This window comes from Saccopteryx bilineata, chromosome 2 (assembly GCF_036850765.1).
Source record: "Saccopteryx bilineata isolate mSacBil1 chromosome 2, mSacBil1_pri_phased_curated, whole genome shotgun sequence".
NCBI lineage: Eukaryota > Metazoa > Chordata > Mammalia > Chiroptera > Emballonuridae > Saccopteryx > Saccopteryx bilineata.
The window spans coordinates 157,008,953-157,028,157 of NC_089491.1; the positions used below are offsets into that span (position 1 = coordinate 157,008,953).

The 19,205-nt window shown below is 41.8% G+C and overlaps 1 protein-coding gene and 1 long non-coding RNA gene across 2 annotated transcripts in view; one reads left to right on the forward strand and one right to left on the reverse strand.

Moving 5' to 3' along the window:
- The window catches only part of LOC136324837 (uncharacterized), a 457,224-nt gene that overhangs the window by 194,385 nt on the left and 243,634 nt on the right, over window positions 1-19,205 (reverse strand). The window lies entirely within an intron of this gene.
- The window catches only part of RAB21 (RAB21, member RAS oncogene family), a 43,981-nt gene continuing 34,618 nt past the window's right edge, over window positions 9,843-19,205 (forward strand). The window contains exon 1 of the mRNA XM_066258252.1: window positions 9,843-10,225. Coding sequence (XP_066114349.1) covers window positions 10,079-10,225 — 147 coding nt within the window. The 5' untranslated portion in view covers window positions 9,843-10,078. The remainder of the gene's footprint in view (window positions 10,226-19,205) is intronic.

Genomic DNA, 19,205 nt, shown 5'->3' on the forward strand with positions numbered 1-19,205 from the left:
AGAGAGAGAAAGAAGAGAGGAGGACAAGAGAAGCAGATGATCACTTCTGTGTGCCCTGACCAAGAATTGAACCCAGGATGTCCATATGCCAGGCTGATGCTCTGTACACTGAGCCACTGGCCAGGGCCCTATGCTGTCTTATAAGTATTATAGATTAGAAGGAAGCTATCAAAATATAACAAAAATCGTTTATTCAAAAATATTCTAGTACTATTTTAAATAGTAAACTAAGTAAACAATTTAAATTAAAATCAGAAACTAAGCATAGTATCACTGTCTTTATTTCACCTTGTGTTGGAAGTTTTAATAAATGCATTAAGATGATAAAAAAATTTAAAACAGTTTAATTTCTTTCTGCTGATGACATTATATACTAAGAAAACCCAAGAGACTCAATAAAATGCCAGTAGAATTACTAAAAAAAAAAAAAAAAAAAAAAAAAAAAAAAAAAAAATCACTGTTAGCGCTATATCAAAGCAATATCTAAATTCAGTAGAATTTTTTTTAAGATTTTATTTGGCCCTGAACTTTTTTTTTTAGATTTTATTTCTTGATTTTCAGAGAGAGAGGAGAGAGAGAGATAGGGATAGAGAAAAAGGAGAAAGGGGAAGCATTAATTCACAGTGGTTGCACTACTATAGGTCAACCCCAAATTCAGTAAATTTTTCAGTTTTCTGATACCTAGAAATGGAAAATGAGAAAATATTCTATGTTAGATTCATAATGGTGAAAAAACTACAAAATGCTTAGGAATAAGTTCATTAAAATATAAAATAAATCTATGATAGATATTATTGGTAGGCATTATATAAAAATATTAGACTAGAAGAAATGGGAAGATGGGAAGTGTTGGGCAGATAAAATGTATTATGCTCACTTTGTTAAAGATAACAGGAGGAGGCCTTCGCTCAGGTGATATTAATGTGTGTTGGGGTGGGCTAAAGGCAGGCAGAATCTTTTAGCCTGGGGCTTGGTTTTGGGATTAAGCCTTTCCTACCCTTTTTGATGTAGGGCTGTACAATCCTATCATGTCTCAGAGGGTGACTTTGTATTAGAGACTTCCCTGTTTTGTATATTGGATTAAGGGTTTGGATAGCTACAATATAAAATGGGGGTGGAACGAGAGTTTGCGCTCTTGGTTCCTGAGATTTTCAGCAGAGGAGAGAGTAGAGCCAGCAGCAGAGAAAGGCCACGTGGAGGAGGCCAGGAGAAGCAGCCAAGATGGCGGAGTGCTGAGTGAGATGCCAGTTTGTGTAGAGTTTGTATCTGGGATAAGGAAGGAGATGGGGAACAGAGGTGAATAAGTCTGGTGAGCTAGAAACCTTTGATTCTAGGAAACTCGGATAAGTCAGTAGCTTTGTGAGCACTGAATGTGACTGGGTTTTGGAGCCCAGTGTGTATTTTTACTTGCCCGCCGGGTGCAAAGCTAGAATTAAAGACTATGGCCCACCAGTTTTTGGCTCCGCTGTTTCTCTGCCGACTGTCCGAATCCAATGCGAACCTGCATGAGCCAGGCAGCTCTGATGCTGGCCATGGCCCTGCCTCCTGGCTTTACAGGAAGACACACTATATTCTTGGATAGGAAAAGTTAGCATAAAAATAGCAGTTCTCCCAAAAATAATAAATTAATTAGTTGTCACCCTAATTATGTTTATTATGGAATTGGATAAAATTCTCCTAACATTGATATGAAAAGTTAAATGCTACAGAAGAGCCAAGAAAAAATAAGAACAATGATGCCTGGCCTGTGGTGGTGCAGTGGATAAAGCATCGACCTGGAATGCTGAGGTCGCTGGCTCAAAATCCAGGGCTGTAGTGTCAAGGCATGTATGGGAAACAACTATTACTATGAATTGATGCTTCCTGCTCCTCTCCCCACTTCTCTCTCCTTTCTCTCAAATCAGTAAACAAAATCTTAAAAAAAAAAAAAGAACAATGAAGTGAAATTTGTCCCATTAAATTTTGAACATTTAATATAAATACTCTACAAGATCAATATAATATTACAATAGGAAAAAACAAACAGGTTAATAGACCTGAAAGAAAAAAAAACCTTTTATATACATATGAATTTAAGGTGATAGATTAATTAGAGATTGGATGGATTTTGTTTTTATTATGGTAAAAAGCATACAACATTAAATTTACCATCTTCACCATTTTTACATTCAGTAGTGTTGCCTGACCTGTGGTGGCGCAGTGGATGAAGCGTCAATATGGAACACTGAGGTTGCTGGTTCGAAACCCTAGGCTTGCCTGGTCAAGGCACATACAGGAAGCAACTACTACAAGTTGATGCTTTTAGCTTCTCTCCCCTCTTTCTCTCTCTCCCTATCTCTCTCTAAAAATCAATAAATAAATCTAAAAAAATGTTCAGTAGTGTTAATTATTGGGCAACAAATATCTAGAACTTCTTTATCTTGGAAAACTGAAACTCTATACACACCAATTCCCCCCAACTCACAACTCCCCCCAGCCTTTGACAACCAGCTTTCTTTTTTAGCCTTCCCCCCTTTAGAGCCTTCATCTGAGTGGAATCATGCAGTATTTGTCCTTTTGAGACTATGCTATTTAGTTTAGTGTAATGTCTTTGAGGTTCATATCTGTGTTAGCAAGTGACAGGATTTCCTTTTTTTTTTTTCTTTTGGTGAGAGGAAAGGAGATAGTGAGGCAGACTCCCACATGCACTCAACTGGGATCCACCTAGCAACCCCATCTGAGGCCAGTATTTGAGTACTGAGCTGTTTTTAGAACTGAGACTGCTGCACTTGGATCAACTGAGCTATCCTCAGCATCTGGGGTGTTGCTTGAACCAATCAAGTCACTGACTGTGGGAGGGAAAGAGGGAGAGAGGGGGTGATAGGAGGGGGAGAGAAGTAGATGGGTGTTTCTTCTGTGTGCCCTGACCAAGGATCAAACCTGAGAGGTCCATATGCAGGGCCGATACTCTGATCATTGAGCCACCAGCCAGGGCCGATTTCCTTTTTTTAAGGCTGCATAAAATTTCATTGTATGTACATACTACATTTTCTTTATCTATTACTCTGTCAATGGACACTCAGGTTACTTCTATCTCTTCACTATAGCAAATAATGCTACAATGAACATGGACATGCAAATATCTCTCCATGATCCTTCTTTGAATTTTTTTATCCATGTACCCAGAAATGGGATTGCTAGAATCATATGGCAATTTAAAACTTTTTTGAGGAAACTGCATACTGTTTTCCATAATGGCTGCACTATTTTACATTCCCACAAACAGTGCACAAGGGTCATCCTTTTAAAGAGTAGTGATTTTATCAACCCTACCTGAGGATCAGTTTGATCCACTTAAGGCTTAGCATTAAGCATTCGTTTGGCAGGCTCAGAGAAGACTTCACTCTGGGCTTTGTATCCTTGCTGCTAAGTCCTGACTTTTCTGAAGAGTGTACCCAATGCCCTGGGTATGATGGTCTCTTTGTACTGTGACAGGTGGGAACATAAACAATTCCCTGCCTTGTGTGAACTCCATTAGATAGTTCTTTTTCTTTTCCAGTGGCTATTTCCAAGGTTCCTCTTACTCATGGGCTAATTAGAACTCAGTTACATATTTGAGAGAGCCCTCTACCGTCCTCCTGAAGTCTCTCTCTGTGCAGTGCTCTACTCTCCAGGTCTCTGTCTCAAACTTGTAGCAGCTTCAACCTCCCTGAACTCTGATTTTGGCCTCCCCATCTTTTTTTTTTTTAATTAATTAATTTATTTATTCATTTTTAGAGAGGAGAGAGAGGGAGAGAGAGGAGAGAGAGACAGAGAGAGAGAAGGGGGGAGGAGCTGGAAGCATCAACTCCCATATGTGCCTTGACCAGGCAAGCCCAGGGTTTTGAACCGGCGACCTCAGCATTTCCAGGTTGATGCTTTATCCACTGCGCCACCACAGGTCAGGCCTCCCCATCTTTTTTTGTAACATGCCTTTAAAATATTTTGTAATATTTCTTTAAAGAGTGTTGAACTTTGTTCTGGAAGTTACTTTTGGATCAACTTCAACTTTCTGAGCTTTGATTTTAAGTGTTCTAGGTGTATTTAGGTAGCTTTGCCCTAGAGCCAGTGTCGGTCCACTACTACAGTGAGACCCCTGAGATCTTCACTGAATAACCCATTTTTTCCATGAGGTCTCTTGACTATACCTGATGGGTACTAGATTGATCCAAAGACTTGTGTGAGCTCTCAGAATATTCTACGCAACAATCGCTCTGTAAATGTTCCATCCTCAGCAGCTGTATTTTTGCTCCGTGTCATAGAGCTTCACCCTTCATACTCTAGGTTGGAATTTAGTCTAAAAGACTCAAGGGAGGGACCTTTATGCAAATAGGCTTGGTAGGGTCAGCAGCAGATGGAGGTTCAAGGAATTGGAAGTTTGTACAAAGGCAAAAAGAGAGAGAAATATATTTACTGGAAATGAAGGCATAAGAGAGCTGGTACTTGGGAGGTTCAGTTATTTATTTTGCATCTACCCTGTTCCAGGCATTATTCTGGATACAGTATATAATGGTGAACAAAGCAGGTCTTTACTACCACGGAGCTTACAGCTCTATGACTGATAAATAGATAAATAATTGTCATATTCAGTAATAAATGCTAGGAAGTATTTAGAAAATGGCATGAGAAATTGTAAGCTTTAAATGACACTTACCAAACAGGAAAGAGTAGCCAATAGAGAAAACACTCAAGCAAGTGGTACTGAATGCTGAAATCCTCAGTGTATATATGTATTTCCAAACATCTTTAGACCATCCACAGCTATCAAAAAGCTCTCCAATCTCAACATCACAAATCTCTCAAAAAATCCTCAACCAAATTATTTCACCACAGTAAAAAAAAAATGTTGAAGCGGCTTTTCCATTTCTACACTGATTTCTTTCTCAAGAAGATGAAAAAGTATAGTCATTCAAGCCTAGTTTAAGAGGACACATCTCTTTAGAATTTCCAGTTCCATATAACTCCTGACATCTAGTTTTTTTGTTTGTTTGTTTGTTTGTTTTTGTATTTTTCTGAAGCTGGAAACGGGGAGAGACAGTCAGACAGACTCCCGCATGCGCCCGACTGGGATCCACCCGGCACGCCCACCAGGGGCGAGGCTCTGCCCACCAGGGAGCGATGCTCTGCCCTTCCCGGGCGGGCGTTGCTCTGCTGCGACCAGAGCCACTCTAGCGCCTGGGGCAGAGGCCAAGGAGCCATCCCCAGGGCCCGGGCCATCTTTGCTCCAATGGAGCCTTGGCTGCGGGAGGGGAAGAGAAAGACAGAGAGGAGGGGTGGGGGGGGCGTGGAGAAGCAAATGGGCGCTTCTCCTATGTGCCCTGGCCAGGAATCGAACCTGGGTCCCCCGCACGCCAGGCCGACGTTCTACCACTGAGCCACCAACCGGCCAGGGCGCTGACATCTAGTTTTTAAAAGTGAGCATGCTTGACTGATTCAGTAACAGTGCTACTATTCTGAACTGAATCTTTTTAGTAATTTAGAAATTGTGGCTACCCAATTCTATTGCCAATCATGTCAAAATATAATACTTCCAACTGATACAACCTGTGCTCTGGTTATTTCAAAATACAATTAATAAATGGAACTAGAAAATACACACTACAATTAAAGTGTTTGGCTTCTTTATTCTCCCTTTTAACCTTTGAAATTAAACATATTGTAGTAGAAATTGATAAATCCTGAGAATCTAAAAGTTTGGCTTAAATTTATTTTTTGACCAGAATATGTAAAGGTTCTTGAGATGCTTTAAATTAACATTGTCACCTTGGGAATAATGGTTTGGGAACTGTCCCTTTCTCTCTCCCCTAGCCCATACATATTTTGGAATGTTCTCATTTTCCACAACTGTGAAGATAATCTCCCATTCGTTTCTTTTGCATGTTGAGGGGCTTTTGAGTTCTAGTCTTGAATCTACACTGGCCAACCTGGTAAATTTCATTGAGCTGCTTGTGCCCCTTTGTGGCCAATGTTTATAATTACAGCTCAGTTTTGTTTGCCAGCAAGAAGCACTTGAACTGTTGGTTCACATGCAGGGATAGTGGCCTAGAAAAGCTGGTAAGAACCGCAGGGAGTTAAGATCAGAACCAACTGGAAACTAGGGGCATAGCCCTTGATACAGGACAGAGTGGATACCTGAGCAAGGACCAGATTCTAATTGAAAGGAGAGGGAGGTATAGGTGCCAGTTTGGCATAAAACATGGCTATTACAGAGTTTCCAGTCCGGATGATGGAGTAGGTGAATGCAGTGCTCAGATCCTCCATCCACATCAGAATTGCAGCTGAACTGCAGAAAAATCATCATTCAGAGCTGCCTGAGATTTAGCTGAACAGAGTGCTATAACTGGGGATGTGAAGAGGAGGCTATGTCAAGACTGGCAAGAGAGGCATGACCAGGTGGTGGCGCACTGGATAGAGTGTCGGATTGGGACGTGGAGGACCCAGGTTCGAGACCCCAAGGTCGCCAGCTTGAGTGCGGGTCATCTGGTTTGAGCAAGGCTCACCAGCTTGAGCCCAAGGTCGCTGGCTCGAGCAAGGGGTCACTTGGTCTGCTGTAGCCCCCCTCCCCCAGTCAAGGCACATATGAGAAAAACAATCAATGAACAACGAAGGTGCCGCAAAGAAGAATTGATGCTTCTCATCCCTTCCTGTCTGTCCTTCTCTCTGACTTTGTCTCTCTCTCACAAAAAAAAAAAAAAAAAAAAAAAAAAAAAGACTGGTGAGAGGGGTGGAGGGGTGGGAGCTACCTGGTCCTACACCCAGGTGTGGCGGTTGACAATTGGGAAGGCTTGTCTCACACACACATGTGGTGGTTGAGAATTGAGAGGGATGTCTTCACTTTGGAGGTTGCCCCTGGGGAGCAAGGGGTCTCAACCCCACACCAGGACCCCTCAGCTAGGGTTCCAATGCTGAGAGAAGTCCCCATAGCTTCTGGCTGTGAAAGCCAGCAGGGATTATGACTAAGATGGAGGGCTACCAGAGTACTGGGAACTCTTCTTAAAGAACTGCACATCAACTTACTTGGACTCACTTGCTCTAAATTCCAGCATTGGGGCAGAAGCTGGAAAGGTGCCAGGAACATATAGGGAGGTTCTGAATTGTCTGGCTTCAGAACAAGGTCTGAAGAGGCAGCTTTCTCCCAGACAGAAGTGCTGGCAGAGGCCATTGTTCTGAGTTTGCTGAGTGAAATAAATCAGCCAGAGAAGAACAAATGCCAGATGATTTCACCTATACAGTGGTACCCTGAGATGCGAATTTAATTTGTTCTGTAAACGAGCTTGTAAGTCAGTCAACTCGTATATCAAACTGCCAGTACTGGACCCGTGTGCCAACTAGCGGCAGCTTCCCGAATCACGACCCGTATCTCAGAATTTCGCTCAGATCTCAAACAAAAATACGAACTGAGTCGCAGCTCATATCTTAAAAAAAATTGTATGTTGGTCTGTTCATATCTCAAGGTACCACTGTATGTGGAATCTAAAAAACAAACAAGCTCAGTGGATAGAGTGTAAGCCTGGTGTGTGGATGCCCCGTGCTCTATCCTCGGTCAGGGCACACATAAGAAGCAACCATCTGCTTCTCTTCCCTTCCCTCTCCCCTTTTCTCTCTCCTCCCCTCTTGCAGTCAGTTTCCAGAGGACTAGTTCCTAGTTTCACATAGCTTTCTACATATATATTAAGATGTTTCACACGGAATAGAGATTAGATACATGCCCTGTAAGTTGAACAGGAACAATTAATTATAGGCAGAGAGAGGCAGATTTCGGTCCAATATGAAAAAGAATTCAGAGCAAACAGCAGAAGGTCCCCCATCAGAATGAAATTGCTTTCTACTTCTGAAAGTATTCATGAATATACAAAGGCTCTGAATGGAGCACTGCAGATAGACATAGAGAATATATCCTCAGATATAATCATGAGAATATTTAATAGACATAAAGTCTTTTTAATGACTGATTCTAAATAAATTGAAGTGATATTATCCTTCTTAATCCATTTTCCAAATTACAGTACAGCCAGAGTGATCTTTTGAAAGTCAAATCTGATTATATCAGCCTCCTTGATTAAAACACTTCATTTGCTGAAAGGCCCCTGGCTTCCTTGCTTGTCTCATCAGATGCTCAGTTAGTTTCTTTCCTCTCTGCATACTTATATTGCTTAACTTTAGATGCTTGTTCCTTCTTACTTCAAGGTTGTGCTGTTGTCTCTGATTGCAGAGCTCTCCTCCCTTCTTGCCTAAGTTATTCCAGTTTGCAAATTACTCTAAACTGCTGTATCAAGATAGAAGCATTTATTGTATAATTGATTGTGTCTGTCTTCCTTGCTAAAATGTGAGCTCTTGATGACATTGAACAAGACATTGTATCTTGTTCAGCAAAGGGCCTGGTATATGGTTGACACCTAAAAATACTTAAGTGAATGGATAGTCTCTCTCTGGTTTAAAGTTGAAAAGGAATTTAGAAGAGAAAAAATGTTTGCCCAACACCAGATTTCTAGTTGCAAATTTTCAGAAACACTAGTATGGTTTCTTGAGAATATCTCTTGAAAGGGGAGAGAGATGAGGAACAAGCAGTCATCAAACAAGCCAGGTCTATCAAGGCAGAGGCAATTTGGAATGTCAGAAGTTTCATGGAAAAGAGAAAAACTGGGGAGCCAAGGCATAATGGTTTAAGACAGGGTTCCCCAAACTACAGCCCGCAGGCCCGCATGCTACCCCCTGAGGCCATTTATCTGGCCCGCTACACTTCCGGAAGGTGCACCTCTTTCATTGGTGGTCAGTGAGAGGAGCACATTGACCATCTCAGCCAAAAGCAGGCCCATAGTTCCCATTGAAATACTGGTCAGTTTGTTGATTTAAATTTACTTGTTCTTTATTTTAAATATTGTATTTGTTCCCGTTTTGTTTTTTCACTTCAAAATAAGATATGTGCAATGTGCATAGGGATTTGTTCATAGTATTTTTATAGTTCGGCCCTCCAATGGTCTGAGGGACAGTGAACTGGCCCCCTGTGTAACAAACTATAGAAATGATCCCTGAAAGTATAGTCTTGGCCCCCTGTGTAAAAAGTTTGTGGACCTCTGGTTTAAGATGATGTGTCATCCACTCATTCATTCCCAAATATTTATAAAATGCCAATTACGTGCTTGGCACATGAGAGAAATTAAAAGGTGGGCAAGTCTTAACACAGCCCTTAACAAATCTACAGCCTAACAAAACGCAAATACTCAGCAATGTCGATGAAGTGTGTGGTAAACACTGCTCAAGGCACATCCGTGTTATGAAATACCTATCTTGGGGAGTGGGGGAGGCGAGGCACGGAAGGACCCAGGGAGAAATATGAGTGGTCAACGGCCTTTCCGCTTTAAGCTGAGACCTGAAAGATGAGGAGGAGACTTGGAGGCCTGGGGAAATAAAAGCAGTTCAATAGATATGATTCGGTATCCCAAAGAAAAAATACTATCAAGATACTGAAGGGCACTTGGGCAGTTGGTTTGCAGCGACTCCGGTGTGAGAAGAGGTCATTAGCCTTGCGAACATTCCCTAAGCAAGAACGACAACGACCTGCACTTCGACATTCCACCTGAGCTGCGCTTGCCTCAAACTACTCGCTCCTGGTTCCCCAGGTTCCTACAGAAGGCAGAGCGCCGGCGACCCTCAGACAGCCTGGCTTTGCGGGCGCTGCACGCCTGACCTCCGCTCACGGCGAACCACACCCAGGAAGAGGCCGCGGGAGCCCCGCCCACAGCCGGGCACGCTCTCCTGGGCGCGTTCCAGGGCCCGCGGCCGTCACGTGACCCGAAGTGTGACGTAGGAGGAAGGAGACGCCATTAGAGGGAGGCGGAGAGGTTGCACTCCTGGCCTCTCGGGTGCCTGACGTGGGTACTGGGGCCTTTCGTTCTCGGACTTTCCCTCGGCTCAGCCAGGCCTCGCCCCGGGAGGCGGTGGAGGCGGCGCCGGGGGTGGCCGGCCAGTGCGGAGGGGCCGGTGCGGGCCGCGGCGGTGCGGGCGCTGCGGCGGGGAGCGCGGCGCTGCTGTAGGCTTCGGGCGGCCGGGGAGCGCCGGCATGGCTGCGGCCGGCGGCGGGGCGGCGGCGGGCCGAGCCTACTCGTTCAAGGTGGTGCTGCTGGGGGAAGGCTGCGTGGGGAAGACGTCGCTGGTGCTCCGCTACTGTGAGAACAAGTTCAACGACAAGCACATCACCACTTTGCAGGTGCGGGCCCCAGGGAGCGGGAGGTGGCGCCCAGGCCGCGGGGACTCTGCTGCTGTGGCTCCGTGGATCTGGGCTCACACATCTCAGTCCTGTCACCTCTGCCTTCGAACTGTCTTTCTGCTTTCTGAATTTCTCCTGGGGACACGTGGGGTCGGGCCGCCTGTGGACGGAGGACAGGCTGTGGGGAGCGAGTGGAAGGGCCCTGAAAAGTCCCCTGTGCCCCGGCTGCGCACGTCCCTGAGTCCCCATCCGAGGGCTAGTTTTTCCCCTTCGTTTCGCTTCCGCTTGGGCCCTAGGTGCCTTCACTCAACAGTAACCGAGTGTCATCCCTCTTTTTTTGTTTAGTTCGGAATTGGGAACTTAGCTGCGGATCTGATTTTGCGAACTAGGTGATTTGTAACTTCAGCGTTTACTGATGACTAAGTAAAGTGTTTATGCAAGTTCAGTTTTGTCCCGTCTTGGAGTAACGTGCTGAGTGGCAGAAACATTAATCTCTGGAGGGAGTCTGAAACGGACGCTTGCCGGTGGTGGTGGTTGCACAGCTTTATTGCTGCTTGCATGGTTCTAACTTGTAGGTCAGTCATATTCTGCGAGGTCGGTCCACCCACATTCACATGGAAACGTCATGTGAATACTAGCTATCAGTTGGTTCCCAATCTAGCAGCATAACTATGGCTGCTATTTATTTTCTTTGCTTGTGATATAGAGGCCGGCTTTCTTCTGTATCTGACATTGTGGTTACTTAGAAAAATATAATCATTGATTGGGAGGGAGATCAGTCCTTTGAGGCAGTTGTAGTCCCCTTTCTCTCCCAAAGAAATCAGGTTGCGCGTGTCAAAAGAAAAATATTCAACTAATCTGACTTGTTTAATGTAGTCGAAGACAGTAAACTCTAGTGAACTTTTGAACCTGATTGTTAGAGACTCATAACACACCTCCATCCACTGGGCAAGTTAATCTGTCTCTAAGTTTCTGTATCTGTTAAAGTGGCCACAATAATATTATCTATCTAGTTCATAGAGTTGTGAGGACAAATATACATAAAAAGCACTTAGGGTCTTGTCCAGTGTAAGGTCTCTGTCTTTATTATTCTGCTTCAAATTGCACAATAGTTTTTTTGGGAGGAGGGGGTGTTTTAAAGCCAGAGAGGGAGAGACAGGGACAAACAGGAAGGGAAGAAGCATCAACTCATAGTTGTGACACCTTAGTTGTTCATTGATTGCTTTCTCATATGTGCCTTGGGGGGGGGGGGGGCTTCCAGCAGAGCGAGTGACCCCTTGCTGAAGCCAGGGACCTTTGGGCTCAAGACGGCAACCTCGGGGTTTTGAGCCTGAGTCCTCAACATCCCGGGCAGACATTCTATCCACTGCACCACCGCCTGGTCAGGCTGCACAATAGATCTTAATTAATAGTCCTGGAGTATGTAAGAACACGGACACTATTAATAGAATTCACAGTGTTCTAATTGTTGTGACATTTGATGCTTGATACTATTATTAAACTACTGAGTCTAGAATTTACAAAGAAGCTCTGGTTCTGATTCTGTGTTCTATTTATACTCCTGTGTAAAGCATAATATCGACAAAGTTAATGTCAAGAGACTCCTTTTTTTTTCTTACATCCTTGTATAAGACCACTTATTTGTACAACTTTAATAGTGAGTTGATGTTTTTGAGTGCTACTAGTGAGATTTGTAGGGTAAATACATTTCTTTGATCATTTGGAAATTTAGAAATTTATTTAGGTAAAGTAACAATAGCTAACATCAAGTTCTTAATATGCTGAATCTTTCCATCATTTCATTCTTTTTTTCTTTTTCTTTTTTTTTTTTTTCATTTTATTAAATGGGAGGCAGAGAGGCAGAGACAGACTCCCCCAGGTGCCTGGACTGGATCTACCCAGCAAGCCCACTAGGGGGCAGTGTTCTGCCCATCTGGGGCCACTGCTCCGTTGCTTAGAACCCAGCCAGTTCAGCTCCTGAGGTTAGGACATGAAGCCATTCTCAGTGTTCAGGGCCAAATTGCTTGAACCATTCAAGCCATGGCTGTGGGAAGGGAAGAGAGAGAGAGAGATGGTGGGGAGGTAGTGAGAAGCAGACAGTCACTTCTCATGTGTGCCCTGACCGGGAATCAAACCCGGGACTTCCATACACAGGGCAAATGCTCTTCCTCTGAACCAACCCATCATTTCATTTTTGTAACAACAGTCTATGAGGTGAATAGTTTTGTTAGCCCTGTTTTACAGCTGAGGAAACAGGCTTGGTTGAGTAATTTGCTCATCATTGTATTGCCACAAGCCATGCTGCCCAAGCTTAAATTTGAACTCAGGTCTGACTTTACATTTTGAGCATTTAAGCCATACCACATTGGATATTGGTAAACTAGCTCTCTGCTGGTTTCTTTTCTGCTACAGATCCGAGATAAAAGACAGAATTGTTGTAATTGAGCTCTCAAAAAATTTTTTAAAGGTAATTTAGCCCTTCAACCTAAAAATTATACTTTCATTATACATTCCATAACACCCTCAAAGCTACAATCAGGCTAAGAATTTTTAAATATCTGAGAAAAACTGCTGGAGACTGTCCATGGGCGGTCCATGCACATCCAACTCAGCTCCAGGAGAGGTCCCAGAAGCCCTGCCCATGTTCAGGCACATTCTTCTTACCAGACCCCAGTAATCTACACAGGAGAGGATGAAATTATGGTAGATGTCTAGTATCAAAGCATAGCAGTCCTGATTTTGATATTTTAAATTACATTACAGAATTGAGAATGTTGTTGTATACCAATACATGGAAACAGTATTAAATCTAATCTCTTTTTCTTAGCTAACAGCTCATCTTAATATATTTTAAGATAAATTTGACTTTAGTGTGATCCATAAAACACATCCTTTTATATGCTTTTAATTTACAAATGGAAAGATCACACATAAGAAAATATGAGAAGTCCCCTTTTTTCATATCAACAAAACTACACCTACCTATCTTTGTAAAATACTTTGTGTTTTGCAAAGTACATGCTCATGCATCCATATTTCAAAAAATTATTGGACTAAAAGGAACCTAAGATAGTTTATGATTCTCTGTTTCAGTTTAGTTTAATATTTCAGTGAAGTGATGTCTCCTTTGTCTTGGAAGTGTGATGAACTGACATAGAAAGTAGAAAACTATGTCCTGATGGGGCCTGTTTCATTTTTGGACAGGTCTAATTTCCAGTAAGTTTATCTGTGTGTAAAACCAAAATCTGTTTCCCTGTAGTTTCCAGTTCTAGTTCTGCCACTGAATCTTGGTTGCACATGACATCCCTTCTGGTAGTTAAAGACAGCTATCACATCTCCTTGAGTCTTATCTTTTGGATAAACAGCTCTGGTTCCTTTCACTGGATCTCCTATGATACTGCTTTAAATCATTTCACTGTTTTGACATATTTTCTAGACATCCTTTACTCATTGTCCTCTTTTCTTGAAATGCAGTGCTTTGAGTTGTGGAAATGATTCCATGTGCTGTTTGAACTATTGAGGATCCTTTTCTAACACTGAAGTAGGAAAGATTTTATGATCTTTTGGGCAGTTGTCACACTAATTAATATTGGGCTTGCTATCTTAGTCTTACTTGCTTTTTTAAAAAAGTGTTATATCCCTTAAATTATTTTTTCTTGGATTTTGTAGTTAAATGTTTGTGGGGGTTTTATTATCCCTAATGTATTTGATCCACTACATTAGACTTTGATAGATTTGCATCAGTCCTTTTAAATTTTGATTCTGAAGTTCAAGAAACATTGATTGAGCTTCTGTGGGTAAGGCACTTGGTTGGGTGCTAGGCATACAAAGAAGACTAAGGCGTGGTCCCTACTATCTGGATTACCTACTCATTTTAACTTTTGTCACCTGAAGATTTGGTAAGGATGTCTTTAACCCTTTGAGTAGTGAGTTTATTTTCATGCTTGCTGATCCCCGGAAGTAAGTTTGTTTGTTTTTCCCCAAAAAATGAGTTTAAAGACATACATGTACGATCATACACTGGATGGTCAGGAGGCACAAGGACATACTTGAACGTTCGTACTACTCAAGGGATTAATGTCTCATCAGGTCATTAATAAAGACTTTGAAAGAATGGGGAAAGAGAGGACTAAGGTCTGCAGCAGGTCTCACTGTGGCCTAGTGATGTGTGACTAGAGGTGTATTTTTCTTTAGACATTTAGAACCTTAGGGTGGAGCTTTTTCAGGCTATACATGGGCCACAATCTTCTTTTCCCTTGAGTGAGAAACAGTTATTAAGGAAGTATACATATTAATGATAGTGGGAGCAAAAAACAGCCTGACTTACTGCTTGTGGGCTGCTACCAACTGGATATATAAACTTTGATAAAAATGTTTATTCGAGCATTGCAAGTCTTCTAGCTTTTTTTTTTTTTTTTTGCCTTAGCTACATTAGTCTTGTTCACAGGAGATAGCACCAGATGCTTTGTAAAATTCTTGCAGAAGACCAGAGCACTGTGCTTCTGCATTAGTAAGTCATACGATGTGGTAAAAAGGGAAAGGACTTTTAGGTTAGACTTTGGTGTGAATATTGGCTTCTACTTATAGCCATCACGATCTTGGTTATTCTAATAGTTGTAAGCTGGCTCTTTTTTTTATAAAATGGGGGACTCTCACATGTAGATTTTTATGTGGATTAAATAGAGAGCCATCTATAGAAAGCTCCTAGCACAGTGCCTGGCACATGTTTGTTTAATAAATGTTTGCTGTTGAATAAATAGGTGATGCTTAATTTGTCTTGATTTTTTTCATGGTAACCCAGTCATAAAGATAATGGAATTAATTTGACATGAATTATTTTGAGAATTCATTCTGCCTCTGAGGGATAACTACATTTTAAAATTGTTTAGCTTCACCATGCAGTGGCACAGTGGATAGAGTGTCGGCCTGGGATGCAGAGGACCCAGGTTCAAACAACTTTCTATGACTTGTTTGCTTTTCTGTTCTGGTGTTGTTTAATTAAAAAAAAACAGCCTGACCAGGCGGTGGCGCAGTGGATAGTGTTGGACTGGGATGCAGAGGACCCAGGTTTGAGACCCCGAGGTCTCCAGCTTGAGCGCGGGCTCATCTGGCTTGAGCAAAAAAAAAAGCTCACCAGCTTGGACCCAAGGTCGCTGGCTCGAGCAAGGGGTTACTCTGTCTGCTGAAGGCCCATGGTCAAGGCACATATGAGAAAGCAATCAATGAACAACTAAGGTGTCGCAACGAAAAATGATCGATGCTTCTCATCTCTTTCTGTTCCTGTCTGTCTGTCCCTATCTATCCCTCTCTCTGACTCTCTCTGTCCCTGTAAAAGAAAAAAAAAATCAAATACTTTTTTACTGCTTCATATTCATTTTGAAATGTCACCATATTTTTGTGAGCAGTATATATATATGTGTGTGTGTGTGTGTGTATTTTAAATATGTGTGTATTTTATATATAAATACATCTATGTTTATTAATCCATTCTAGAGTTTGGGCTAGAATTGGGATTGATATACCTGGAAATTCATTTCCTTTTTGAAAATTGTGACATTTGCCATGCCTTGGTGCTTTAGCTCTGCTCCCCTTTGCAGAGCTTCTCTTAGGTTACTGATAATTCTGAAGTAGTCTTGTAGATGAGTTCTCTGAGAACTTGAGATCCTTCACCTAGCCCAGGAAGCTTGCTCTTCTCTTGTATTCCCAAGCTCTCAAATGTGATTTCCCTGCTGATTTAGGGCTAAGATACTTTAACTGTTAGCTTTCTTGACTTCATATATTCTTAAATGTTTGTGCCATTTTGATTATAACCACCTGTCTTTGATATGTCTCTGTGCTCTTGGGTGATCAGTTCCTTTTATTTAGATTTGTTCTCCCCTATCTCTTAAGATTATCAACTCTAATTTAAATGTCTATTATTTTTAACTACTTTTCCATGTAAAAAGTAGCATTGTTTATAATTAGAACCATCAGTCATCTTTCTAGAATTCTAACTGGAATTTCATCTATCTGCTTCCTGAAATATAGGGTGGGTGCCTGTTACTTAATTAGCAAAGCCATGTTGTAAGGTTTGCTGGGCAGATGGTATCCTGACAGTTTGGCAAGTGAGGAAACTAAGATTTGGATTAAATTTTCAAGGTCCCCACAAATAGTAATAGTATGACATTTTTCTTAAGCTAAATCTACTACTTCTCCACCCCACCCCCCATATATCTTTACCTCCTGAATAGCACTTGGCATTCAGGTTCTAGCAGGTGGTTCTGCACTTGGCATCGTAGTCTCAGGTATAGGAATCTGGGATTCTTTGTAAAATTAATGTTTGAATGTCTGATATATCTTCCTAGTAGTTCTTGAAGCCACATAACTTGATTCAGTAAATTTATCTATAATATTTTTATAAAATATGATAGTTGACATTTTTTTCCTCTTCTGTATTTTACTGGAAACGTGGGCTATAGAAGGGTAGGTGATTTTTAAATTTTTTTGAAAAGAATTTTTTTGCATTGTGGCTTTGAATTTCTAATATATAGGTAAGTATTTCATATCTGACTACCATTTTCTGCATTGTGTTTTGAGCTAATTCTTAAAAGTGACTTTTTGACTCTCCTTTGCAAGGTATTTACTAGACTCTAAACTGATTGTAATCACTCCTTTTAGAAATTGAGGACAAAAAATGTTGAGGTATTCAAACACCCAGCTTAGTTTTCCTTTTTTATTTTTATTTTTTGAGAGTAGGGAAAATAGCAAGACAGATTCCTGCATGCACCCCGAATGGATCCACCTGGCAACCCCTGTCTGGGACCAACACTCAAACCAGTGGAGCCACCATCTGCGGGAAGGGAAAAGGGAAGGAAGAGAGAGGGAAAGGGGGAGAGGGAAGAGAAGAGAAGCAGATGGTTGCTACTCTTGTGTGCCCTAACCAGGAATTGAACCTGGGATGTCCATACATCAGGCTGACACTATCCACTGAACCAACCAGCCAGGGCAATTTTCTTCCTTTCTTATTTATTTTAAGATTTTACTTATTGATTTTAGATAGAGGAGAGAGAGAAAGGGGGGGGGGGAAGAGCAGGAAGCATCAACTCATAGTAGTTGTAGTTGCTTCTTATATGTGCCTTGACCTGGCAAGCCTGGGGTCTTGAACGGGCCACCTCAGCATTCCAGGTTGAGGCTTTATCCAGTGCACACTCTTCCTTTTTTTAAAAAAAAAATTGAAATATATTTGACATAAAACATTGTATAAATTTAAGGTGTACAACATACTGTTATATTTATGTATTATAATATTACTGCCATTTTAACAATCTAGCTTAGTTTTCTGATAGGTAATTATTATTTGTAGCCTTGCTACAAAGGACTAATTTTATAAATTATCTGCCTGAATCCTTTCATGTTTTAAGTCTGGAAGTGATAATAGATACTTTAAATACTTAAGCCTGAAACAGTGTTAGTGAATGTAGCAAAAATAAAGTAACTGTTCAGTTAACACACACACACACACTCTTTCTCTCTCCCTCTTCCCTTTCTCTCTCTCTCTCTCCCTCTCTCTCTCTCTCTCTCTCTCTCACTCTCAATGAAAATCTGTTGAACTCAGAAGATATTAAAGTCATGAAAGTATTTGTCCACATTTCAATTACAATGCTACTTTCGGTATTTTGCTTTGTCATTAGCAAGCACAGCAAGTGATCTGGCTAACAGCAACAATAAACAAAAAATTGATTATAGAAGTTGTGAAAAGACTTTCATTTGGCAGATATAATTTGTTCCTAATATTTCTCTCCTATAATCCTATTTTTTTCTGTTTTTTAAAAATGTTTATTTTACTGATTTTAGAGGAAGAGAGAGAGAAGGAGAGACAGGAGCATCAGCCTATTCCTATGTATGCCCTGACCAGGGATCGAACTTGTAACCTCTTTGCTTCAGGACGATGCTCCAACCAACTGAGCTATCTAGTCAGAGCTCTATTTTGTTTTTTTAACTAGAGATTGAAAAAACATTGTCCACTCTAATTTTGGATAAGATGTTGGGCAAAAATAAGCATCAGGTGCAAATAAATGACAGATGGCAGCCTGAGCTAATAAGATTATCCCTAAAGTTTAGAAGATGAAGTCATTGGAGTTAGAAACAATATTGCTGTAATTCAGGGTGTGGAGGAGTAAAGAGTAATGTCTCATTACTTTGATCGTTGTTACTTTTGTCTAGCCTGAGAATATTTTGGGAGATAAATTAGTATCCAGATACACATAGTGTCCAAGTAAAGGAGTGCCAGGTTAAGAATGTGTGTGTGGCCTGACCAGGCGGTGGCGCAGTGGATAGAGGTTGGATTGGGATGTGGAGGACCCAGGTTCGAGACCCCGAGGTCGCCATCTTGAGCGCAGGCTCATCTGGTTTGAGCAAAAGCTCACCATCTTGGACCCAAGGTTGCTGGCTCCAGCAAGGGGTTACTCGGTCTGCTGAAGGCCCGCGGTCAAGGCACATATGAGAAAGCAATCAATGAATAACTAAGGTGTTGCAGTGCGCAACGAAAAACTAATGATTGATGCTTCTCATCTCTCCATTCCTGTCTGTCTGTCCCTGTCTATCCCTCTCTCTGACACTCTCTCTGTTTCTGTAAAAATAAATAAATAAAAATAAAAAAAGAATGTGTGTGTGTTGGCCCTGGCAGATTGACTCAGTGGATAGAGCATCAGCCCAGTGTGCGGACATCTTGTGTTTGATCCCCAGTCAGGGCATAAATGAGAAGAACCCATCTGCTTCTCTCTGTCTCCATCTTCCCCTTCTCTCTCTCTCTATCCCACTCGTGGCCAGTAGTTCAATTGATTCGAGCATTGGCCCTGGGCACAGAGGATAGCTCAGTTGGTCCAAGCGTTGGCCCTGGATGCAATTTGAGCAATTGGCCCCAGTTAGGGCACATGTGGGAAGTTTGTCTCACTATCTCCCCTCCTCTTAAAAAAAAAAAAAAAAAAAGAAAGAGTGTATG